This window comes from Betta splendens, chromosome 4, assembly GCF_900634795.4.
Source record: "Betta splendens chromosome 4, fBetSpl5.4, whole genome shotgun sequence".
NCBI classification, from domain to species: domain Eukaryota; kingdom Metazoa; phylum Chordata; class Actinopteri; order Anabantiformes; family Osphronemidae; genus Betta; species Betta splendens.
Window position 1 is genome coordinate 658,936 of NC_040884.2, and position 11,065 is coordinate 670,000.

General features: G+C 45.9%; 1 protein-coding gene and 1 long non-coding RNA gene across 7 annotated transcripts in view; one reads left to right on the plus strand and one right to left on the minus strand.

The window, feature by feature from the left end:
- Positions 1-6,069: 6,069 nt before the first annotated feature.
- LOC114854529 (uncharacterized) lies at positions 6,070-9,606 on the minus strand. Of its 2 annotated transcripts, XR_003785790.3 has the most exons (4): positions 9,228-9,606; positions 8,944-9,068; positions 7,937-8,053; positions 6,070-6,791 (listed from the first exon to the last, which is right to left on the minus strand). It is a non-coding gene; the product is annotated as an uncharacterized LOC114854529 (long non-coding RNA). The 2 variants fall into 2 exon arrangements; XR_003785789.3 differs by having other exon boundaries at positions 8,944-9,590.
- Positions 8,553-11,065, plus strand: part of nfia (nuclear factor I/A) — an 86,871-nt gene continuing 84,358 nt past the window's right edge. The window contains exon 1 of one of the 5 annotated variants that reach the window (XM_029149016.3): positions 8,553-8,813. In XM_029149016.3, the coding sequence (XP_029004849.1) occupies positions 8,718-8,813 (96 nt within the window). In that variant the 5' untranslated portion in view covers positions 8,553-8,717. The remainder of the gene's footprint in view (positions 8,814-11,065) is intronic. The other 4 variants (XM_029149015.3, XM_029149017.3, XM_029149020.3 and 1 more) reach the window with 4 other exon arrangements.

The window sequence follows — 11,065 nt, forward strand, 5'->3', positions numbered from 1 at the left end:
CTCTAAGTACGACCTCTGCTGGGCCTTTTTGCGGACAGTGTCTATGTGGGGTGCCCACTTCAGGACCTGTGAGAATGTGGACCTTAGGAACCTGAATGAGTCCACAGTAGACACTGTTGTTGTGGATGGTGCACTGTCCACTGTCATTTTCACAGTCTTGAGCACGTTGAGCTCCAGCTGGTTCTGACTGCACCACTGAATCAGCCTCCTGTCTGTATGCAGACTCATCACTGTCCTGGATGAGCCCAATGATGTCATGTCATCTGCATACTTCAGGAGTTTCACAGACGTGCTCCATGAGGTGCAGTCGTTGGGAGAAGAGCAGTCGGGAGAGGATACATCCCTGTTGTGCGCCGGTGCCGATCCACTGACACGTGGGATCAGGCACATTGAGCTGGGTCAGTTTAAGGTGGAGAAATCCTGGGGTGATAGTATTAAAGACTAAACTAAAGTCCACAAGCAGGATCCTAACATACATGTGTCAAGAATCAGGGTTAGGGACCCAAAGGCACAGCATAATACGCAGATAAGGTTGTGGTGATTTAATACAGGCAACGGTACAGACAGGGGTCAAGCAAAGGCAGTCAGAGTCTAGGCGAGGTTCAATAACAAAGCAGAATCCAAAACAGTACAGACAGGGAACAGGCACGGCAAGGTCAAAAACATGATCAGAACTGGTACACGGCAGGACTTACAGTACTTGAACTGAATGCTGGAATGTAGACTCACGAATACGAGCTGACAATCCGGCAGAGAACAGGAGAACTGAGGCTAAAATACCGGGTTGATTACAAATTGGCTGCAGCTGATGGGTTATGTGGCAGAATCAGTAAAACCAGAACTAAGGCAGATAAGGACAAAACAGGAATTGCCAAAATAAAACAGGAAATACCAAAAAACAAAGGAAATGGAGAAAAAGGCCAGAGTCATGACAACATGTATGTGCCAGGGAGATTGAAAAAAAAGAAAAAAGAGATAACATGCTCTACTCCAACCATCTCCTCAGAACTCACACAACCCATCCAGATGCCATTAAATGCCGCATGCTGTTTGAACATTATGCCCGATCCTTAATCTGCTCAGCATGACTTGACCTCTACTTCCCCCTCCAGCTGATTCTCCACTCTCCCCCATCTTCTTTAGAACTTTATGCACCTTTCTACATTCTCGTCTTTGTCCCACTCCTCCTGCCACTTCTCCTGGATCTTTTTCCACACTTTGCTTCCACAAGACACATCTACAAGATTTAAAGACCCCTAATTAATTTAATCCCATGAATAAATAATGTATGTCAGCTGTCAAATATCAAAAAAAAAAAATACACGTCAGAAATTAAACATCGTTCATTTCCTTGTTTCTCCGTCAGTCAGTCACGTGACAAAAGAATGCATCCCTGAGGACGGACACTCAGCTGAGTGAGTTCTGAATTATTTATCATTTCTGTTTCCTGTCCTGCTGACTGAGCTTAAGCAGCTGCTGCCATGTGGCGAGAGAAGGTACTGCATGGAACTGAACGAGTCGTTCACTGAGAGGACTCGTTCCTCCCGAGTCATATAAAAGATTAGTTCATGTCGAACAAATCGTTACCGGTACAAATCTTATACCCATTACTGTGCAATACCCTGCAATGACCTCATACTCACTCTAACTGTACTGTACTGCTTTGCACTGTGCCAACACAAACTGTTCTGTAGCTGTATTCTTGCTCATCTGTACTGCTGTTGTGAGAAGTAATTTCCCCACTGCGGGACTATTAAAGGTTTTCTTATTCTTATTCTTATTATATTTGCTGATGATTTGTGTGTTTATGATGGACTGATGTTTGGTGTTTAACTCAGGTGAGCGCTTCCCTTTAGAAAGAAAGTGTTTGCTTTTGGATGAAGCTGCGTGTGCTGGCTGAAGAACGTGTGCAGCGCTGCCAGGAGGAGAGACGCCAGCCGTGTGGGAGCCAAAGAGGGAGCTTGGGCCGGGGAGGGTACGGACCAGCTCGGTGCCGACTGTGGAGCGTTTAATTGATGTCTGATGCTCTGTGTGTGTCGGTACAAAGCAGATGCATGAGTTCAGATAGTGTGTTGATATTTCACTCCCCTTGTCCCGTGACGTTGTCGGCTAGAAACCAAAATGAGGACAGTGCTTTCAATGAAGGACCTTGGACTGGTTGGATGGATTGACGAAGCATTGAAACAGATGTTTGTTTCATTATCCTCCATTCTTCTAGTTGAACCGATACATGTGCAGGAGGCTGGTGATGAATCAACGCATCAGTCAGGAAACCTGTGGTGCAGGCCACCAGGTGGCTTTTATTTTGGGGAGGGGGCTCTCGATGAGGGAGGGTCCTGGCTGTCAGAAGACATGAGGATGACAGGCTTGGCTGCCACTCACCACAACTCTTCCTGATGGGCTGTGATGTGCCAAGATGGACATCAGCGCAGCCGGGGTGTCCCTGGCTGGCAGCCCCGCCTGTCGGCGCCGATGCCAGCACAAACTGCACAATGTCTTGTTTCAGGGGAGGAACCGCAGCCCTTCTGGCATCAGACGGATGCCTCGGCATCACTTGGCTGCTGCTCCAGTGTCTTCGGGGCCTGTTTGGAGGAAACTGCAGCGCCTCAGTGTTTATCATCACGAAAAAGTGCCCGACAAATCATTCCAAAAGTAGAATGTTCGGTGCCAACGTGACAGTCAGCCCTCATCCTGCAGAATTGATGAGAGCCTTCTGATAATCTATTAAGACACAGCTAAAGGTCACGGGGTATAAATAGCCTTGAAGGACGCTGCATGAAGTCGTCTGAGGACGCACGAAAGTCCTCATTAATCTGGACACGAAGGTGTTTGTCTGTTAATAAACATCTTTGCCAGGTGCTCTGACATTTGTCCTCCAGTGGAGATTAACAGCGGCTAAGAACAGGCTCCTGGACCTGACGTTCCTAGTCAAACAATAATGATTTTATTAAAACTGATCAGGAATCCAGTCACATGCTCATGGTTGATGTATATTTTAAGTTTTGAGTTCAGAAACCGTGATCCACGTGGCGCTGCTTTATTTGGGATGAAGCTGCATGCGACGTGTTCCAGCTGGGATTGGACCTTCTGAACCAGCATCACTGTGGGCATCCCTTCTATGAGCCAGCCTGCTTCAGTAAACACTCTTCCTCTTTTGCCATAATGTGTTTGTGGACACCGTGACAAATAGCTTTACTTCCGGCGCGCCCCCCACTGTGCAGGGCAGTGACAATCGACTGTAGGTTAGTTTCTAATACTGGCAGCGAGCTGAGCTTCACAACCAAGTCCAAGCTCGCCGCCGAGCGCTTGGTGGTGGAGGTGATTGACGGAGCGGCAGATGGTGCTCAGACTCACCTCCTCTCTGCTCCATGTGGTCTGCTGGCCCTCTGGGCTCTGTGGCTGCTGTGTGTAGAGGCTGCGGTGGAGCAGCTGCTTGTTCAGTGGAGGTGGCAGCTCTGGTGTGCCGAGACTCTCCGGGAGAATATATTAACCTCATGGCTCAGTGTGCTGTGACAGACTGTGGGTCCTCGGAGACGCTGCAGGGAATCCTGGTCTCACTTAGCAGCCGCGCAGCATTTGTGTCTGTTCACTTCCTGTTTGATCCAGGGGTCAGCGGTTTTACCAGCGCTGCGTCAGCCTGACCTTCACCTGGAGGAAAACACATAGCACCGCTGGGAATGGTTCTGCTGTGGGTGCTTACGGCCAGTCTGGACAGCACCTTAGAAAAGACCAATCATAAGGATGCTGAGTTCACAAACATTTAATGCAGCAGATGGAAACACCTTGTGTCTGATCTCCCTGCGCATTCTAAATTGAATCATATATACAGATCACTGGACTCTTCCACATCTGCTGAATCTTCTCTGACCTGTTTCATTTTGTTCTTGATTCCTGAACAGCCCTAGAGAGTAATCAGGTTTCCAAACCATTTGGCCTATTTACTCTTCATACTGAGCACAGTGTGTACGCTGACAGCTGAAACGGAGGAGGAGGTACAGTATTCATCTCTGCATGGTTTAAGCACCTGGAACACAAGGCATCTGACAGCAATCAGGAGCAGGGGAAAATGCATGAAAACAAACACTGTTGTTTAGAGAGCAGGCTTCCTGGCTTTTGTCAAATGCTCCATTCAACAGATCCTGAACGTTCTGCAAGTGCGGATCTGCAGAGATAAACATTTAAAATGAGGGAAGAAGCAACGGGGGAATACACAGGAGATGACTGAACAGGTCTGTTACACGGCTGTGGAGGAGGTGAGCACCAGTGCCCCACCAAGAGTCATTTCATATGGCTGATGTGGTGGCTGCGGCCCCGACGCAGGAAACGTCCCCCTTAAAGTCTCGTCATGTGGGCACTGTGGTTTCAGTGGGTGTGGACGGATGGCTTGTGCTGCTGTGACGCCCAGGGAACAGAGCTAAAGTGACGATCGGCTCTTTGTTGCTCTGGGACTTGGAGGAAGTTGGGACTTACAGAAGTTACTGGATTTTGAGGACAGCTTGAGAAACAAGTTCTGCTGTCTGGATCCGACTGGAAAAGCATCATCACGAACAGCTTTTTAGGATCAACATATCTATGACTGGGTACCGTCGCCTCACAGCAAGAAGGTTCTTGGTTCGATTCCCGGAGGCGGCCCTGGTGCCTTTCGGTGTGGAGTTTGCACGTTCTCCCCATGTTTGGGTGGGTTCTCTCTGGGTTCTCCAGCTTCCTCCCACAGTCCAAAGACGTGCATTAGGTTGATTGGCCTCTCTCCATTGCCCGTATGTGTGTGTGTGTGTGTGTGCGTGCGTGCGTGCGTGCGTGCGTGCGTGCGTGCGTGCGTGCGTGCGTGCGTGCGTGCGTGTGTGTGTGTGAATGGTTGTCCTGCGATGGACTGGCGACCCGTCCAGGGTGTACCCTGCCTCTCGCCCATAGCCAGCTGGGTTAGGCTCCAGCACCCCCGTGACCCCGCATTAGGGAGTAAGGGGCTTAGAAAATGGATGGAAATGGATATCTATGACTGAGGCAGTGAGCTCTGTCTTGTAATCACTGGGACATTTTGTTAGCGTTGATCTGAATCCAACTGAACAGGCCTAGGGCGGGAGGAAGGGCACACCCTGAACAGGTCGCCAGCCTTTTGCAGGGCCACACAGAGACAAACAACCACACACGTGCACACTCACACCTACGGGCAATGGAGAAGTAGCCGATCAACCTAACCGCATGTCTTTGGACCGTGGGAGGGAGCCGGAAAACCTGGAGTGACGCGAACACGGGGAGAACATGCAAACCCCAAACAGAAAGACACCGGGAATCGAACCGGGAATCGAACCCACGCCCTCCTTGCTGTGAGGTGACAAACAGTCCAACAGTTTGGTCCATTTTCCTCTGTGGGAACAGTAACTAATCCAGTTTATTCTTCTATTCTTCAACCTAAAATGTGTTTAATGCTATAAAACTCATCTGAATTATTTGTAAAGCACAAGTGGAGAGAAGTGTTAAGTCACTCTCAAAGTGTCATTAAGGCCAGAGCCAGGCCGGACCGTGAGCTGGGCTGCGGGAACAGGTGAGTCAGGAGGAATCAGAGACCAAGTCAGAACGACAATACTGCCCCCTACTGGGAGCTTTGCTCAGACCAGCCTCTGGAGCAGCTTCATGTCTGGTCTGAGAGCAGCTACTGTCCAGAATCATGAGCTCAGCACCTGTGACTAATGCTGCCATTTTTCTCAATCATTCACAAGTGGTTCTGATGTTGTAGTGGTCTGGGGCAGATGGACACATTTTCTGATACCCAGATTTATGGTTTCACGCTAATCAGTGTATTTGGATATATATATATGGAAAAACAATGTGACACGCCTGCAGCATTTTGGTCTTCAAGTTTTTATTAATTTGGAAATGTTACAGGATAGTGTTACACACAACAGAGGACAAGACAGAGAAGAAAACACTGTCACAGCGTCAGCAAAGTGTTCAGAAATGATCCCATGACAGACAGCTCGCATTAACTAACTGGGGGGCGGTAGGATCAAAGAGAAAGGGGTAAGGGTGATGGGCGAGAGGTGAGGCTGCAGCAGTGACGTCACTGGGATAACAACTTGAGCTCCTAAAATTGACATTTCAACGTGTCTTCAGTCAGTAATGTGTCTAATAATGCTAATTGTTTTATTTAAAAGTAACCAGCTAACACAAGAGGTGCTTTGTAGCCGTTGTAGTAGCTGGCTAACGGTTCGGTGGCTTCCGTCAGCTAATTTCAGCTAAAATTCATGTCCCGTAATCCAGGTAAGAACGGATTTAAAGGTCCTTTCAGCCGAAACGAACGAATCTTTTGATTTTGCACAGGTTACACATTCTAACGCTTTCATTAGTTAAGTCGTTGTTTTGACAAAGTTAAGGTCCAGCTGACAAATAGTTGAATTATCGTTAGCCATACTGAAGTTAGTTGAGTGGCGTCCATTGGTTAGCCTTTAATAGAGTTGTTAATGGACGACGGTAGCGCGAACCACTGATTAACAACCTGATACCTGGTACATCAATGAAAGGCGGCGGCTTCCACGTCGCCCCTTTGGAGACCGCCCCCCCCCCCGGGCCTGGTGCACCTTTAGCAACCTGTCGGTCCCTCCGTATCTCCGGCTGGATCGCATTCCTCGCCTGGGCCACAATGGGAGGACTGTGTGATGGCAGCGCTGCTCTGGTTCAGGTCCGCCTCTGATTAGAACCCGAGCTTCAGACACTGTGAGCCTCTTTATTCGCCTCACAGTGCCTCACTGGAACCGTCCAGTTGAACTTGGTGGACGTCGCTGCTTTTACTTGTCCTGGAAAGAAAAACATCCCCAATGATTGTTGTTTAATGATTCACATTGGTAAATTAACATTAACATCGGTTAATAAAATAAATTCATTTTTACATAGCCAATATTGTAATGCACTGCAGTTGTAGATGCAACTGCACACAATGCAAATAATATGTTGATTTTAACACAGTATATTCAACTGTTTATCAAATGTCATTGCATGGTAGATGAATTTAGAACCAGTTGGATTTTGTTACATTATGAATTTTTTTACAAAATGTAAATGACATATAATGAATAACTTTAAAATGCTGCACTGTCACATAAATATTCACTATCTACTGCAGTCCTGGCAATTTACATTTATACAAACACATACATATATTTGAATGGAAATATAAGATCCCAGCTTCACAGTTAATGTTCTGTAAGTTCTCTAGGTGCTTCATTTCTAAACTAATTCCTCTGCAATTTTTCCTGATACATTTGTATAAATATTACACTAGTCTACTGGTTCAAAAGTTAAGGTAAGCCTGTGGTGGGTGCACTGAATCGAAATGGTTTAGCAATAATCAGTCAAATGTAAAATGAAAAGCTGGCACCCTTGTTTTAATTCTTGGTTACAGTTCAGTTTGTACTTTAATTTAATATTGATTATTATATTCTCTCTCTTCTCCTGCAAGGACAAAGGGATTCAAATAAAACTCTAATAGTACGGAATGACTTATAATCAGTCCATTAAAAGCTTGCAACTATTTTTTTCAAGGTCTTTTGTTTTATCATCTGTTATGCGATTAATTTACAATTTGTGAACATTTTACAACCTGAACAAAGACGGATGCTTTAACTATTTTGGAGTTCACTGGCTTTATACCACATGCATGAATCGTAAAAAAAATGTGGAAAACCTCTTTTAGAAAGTCTTCCAATATTTTGTATTTATCTGACAAATTCACAACTGACCTATTGGCTCATATTAAAACAGATAATAAAATCCACTGCAGAGCTATGACAGCTAAATACTATTTACTTATGTGCATACAGTAGTGTAAGTAAGAAACACAGACTATAAAAGAATATCTTTGTACAGTGAAGTAATGCTTTACCACTTTGTCACATGTAAACAGGATCTAGCCGTCAGTCAGAAGCGTAAACCGTTAACTTACTGATGAAGCCGTGTGATGGCAGGCAGACGGCGCAGGGCAGCGGCTACTCTTCCTGGAGCGTGACAAGTATGTGGCAACGGTCTGCTCTGTCCTCAGACCTGCACAGGATCCCCAAGTCTGGAGGTAGGAAGGATGGAAACCCAAAACAAAACATAGCACGATAGCCTGTAAGCAGTTCCATGTGTCTGGAGGAGTGATCACCCTGCGGTGCTTCAGCCCTCTGCCCTCTCTTTCTCTTTACCCCCTCCCTCCCCCTTTCTCTCTACCTGCCTCCATTCCATTAAAGTGACCATAAAAAACCAGTAGAATGTGTTTGGAGTCAGATCGGTTTAGCTTGTGCTGCCTCCTCTGCTTTTGCTGCTGTCGGTCGTGGTGCTGATCATGGTGATAACGAAGAACAAGCCCTAATTAAACTTGAGGAAGAAAAAAATGGAGAAGCGACCCGAAGCGCTCCGTGATGCGGAATAAAGGCTCATCATTCTGCTCTGCTGTGTGTGTGTGTGTGTGTGTGTGTGTGTGTGTGTGTGTGTGTGTGTGTGTGTGTGTGTGTGTGTGTGTGTGTGTGTGTTTGTGTGTGTGTGAGTGTTGTTTCTTTCTCTGAGCAGATGACTGCCGCTCACCTTGCCACGGGGTCTGAATGAGATTGGTTCATTGTCAAGGAGCGTTTTTTTTTTTACCCATGATTCCATATGGTATGGAGCGGGCTACATGTTGCCCAACATGCCAGTGCAAATGTTTTCTCAATTAGGTGTCTTATCTCCGGTGAGTGCACTTGCATCAGATGAAGCTTGCTGACAACGTAATGGCAGGGAAAACCTCGGAAGGCTCCATCAAATGGCAGCTCTGCTACGACATCTCAGCCAGGACCTGGTGGATGGTAAGTTGGCACAACTGCCCCATTTTTTTAAATTCTTTTCTCTTTCTTCTCCTTCGTCCTATTTTTCTGCGTCTTCATGAACCACAGCTTTGTCTTTAATTTTATTATCTGAACGTGCCCTGCCTCCTACCTCTGCTCACCGCGCCGTCCCGTTAGGAGACGGGTGCCAGCTCAGATCTGCAGCCACGACCAGTCTTCTCTTCCTTTCTTCTGCAGTTGTGACTCCGAGGCTCCGCTTCCCTTCTCTTCTTCCACCTAAACAACCGATCTTCTGTAAAAGCACACTAAATCCAGCTTTGTTTTTCCGCACTTCCTGAGAAATGCCAATAGTGAAGATCGCACTGGGCTCCAGAGCACTGACGCGTTACTGCTGCCGCTGTGGCAATTACATCGCATCAGGGAACAAACACCCACCTCCCGCGCTCTCACACTCGTCTTAGCGGTGGCGTCCCGGGACGAGCCGGCGCTCCGGCTGCAGCGCCGGGCCGCGTTAGGCAGCTTGTCATGGTCAGCGAGGCCAGCCGACCTTTGACACTGTCTTCGCTGCTGTGAGGACGGAGGGGGGGACGAAGTCCGAACAGACAGGCGGGGGTTGAGAGGAGTTTGATGACTCCGCTGAGAGGCGAGGAGGGCTTTTTTGGTGGCTCACAATGGTCCATTGTGACCGACTGGTCCAAACGAGCCAGAGAGATGAAAGAACCCGCATCACTGAGAGTTCGTTAGAGGACAGCTCATTATTAGGTTGGATCTAACACTTCCACAGCACCAGCTGACGGTGTGCACGGTGGTGGATGCGCGCAGCTTTTGGCGCTGCAGGTTCTTCTTTTCCAGCGTCAGTATAAAGAGTTGTGTTACCAAAGAGACAAAGGCGGCTTTATCCTCTCCATAACGGGCCGTGAACTATGTGAATTCCGCTCAGTCAAACCAAACCGCCCCCAACTGCCACGGCCCCGTCTTCCAAACACACGCTTTCCCTGTCCAGTCACGCTGACGGAGCCCCTGAATGTTTGTTACTGTGGTGGTCTGCGGGTCTGGGGTGTGTGTAGCCACTCAGTCAGTGGGTGGGAGAGTTTGGTTCCTGGTCGTGTGTGTGTCCGTGCAGGCGGGTCTGGAAGCGCTTTCAGATGAAAACTGGTGTCCTTGTCCTTAAATGGGTTGTTGTGTTTTCTGTGACAACTGTGTCAAATAGAATTTAAATAAAATTGCAGCATTTATCAAACTACAATTTTTATTCTAACCATCAGATTTTACTTAGCTGTAAAATATTTCAAAATTCACTTTTCAAATTTACAGCAATTCATTTATGCTTGATAATGTATTATTAAACATACTATCATATTAACACATATACAAGAATAAGAATTTAGAAGAATATGACTTGAATTTAATATTCAGAAAAAAATCTGCTTCTGGTTGATAATGTATGTATTAAAAAATTAATGTAATGCTCAGCTTCCAGAAACATTTTCTGAATAAAACTGTCAAAATAAAACGTAAAGGAAATTTTACATGCACACAAAAATATTTGCAGAAATTTAAGCTAAAATATTTCTATACAGACATACAACACTTTTAATGTATCGCCCTCAAATAAAAATACATCACCTATAAACTACAGGAAAAGCAGCAACTTTATTTTTCAAATAAAACATCTCTCAGCATTGTGTCAGTTCATTAAATAATGATTTACCACATTTAATGAAAAAGTCAATAGTTTGTGTTTTCTACTGAGGGCTCACTTCTCTCCTAAATGATCACAGTGGGTAATCAGTCGGACACAAATCCGCCAGGCTTCACTATCTGAAACCGCAAAAGGGGTTAAACTGGCCGAAAGCACAAAGAGGATTAACTGCTTAAAATTTGAAAAAGCAGCTGTGACTATTCCAAATGATTTCAGGGAAGAAGATTGCTTTTGTGTTTTAATCTTATTTATTTGAAACTGCGCTGAAAATGGCAGTTTGTGAGATGACTTTGGTGTCCATGGCTATTATCTGAATATACAGAGCATAAAAATATGTTTGCCATTACTTACATTATAATTACCACCAAAAAGTATATTAATTATAATCTCTCTCTCTCTCACTCTCACTCGCACACACACACACACACACACACACACACACACACACACACACACACACACACACACACACACACACGTATAATAATGATATATATACTGTAGACACACACACACACACAAAAATGACTATATATAAAATAGTGTGTCTATTTTATATATAGTCATTTTT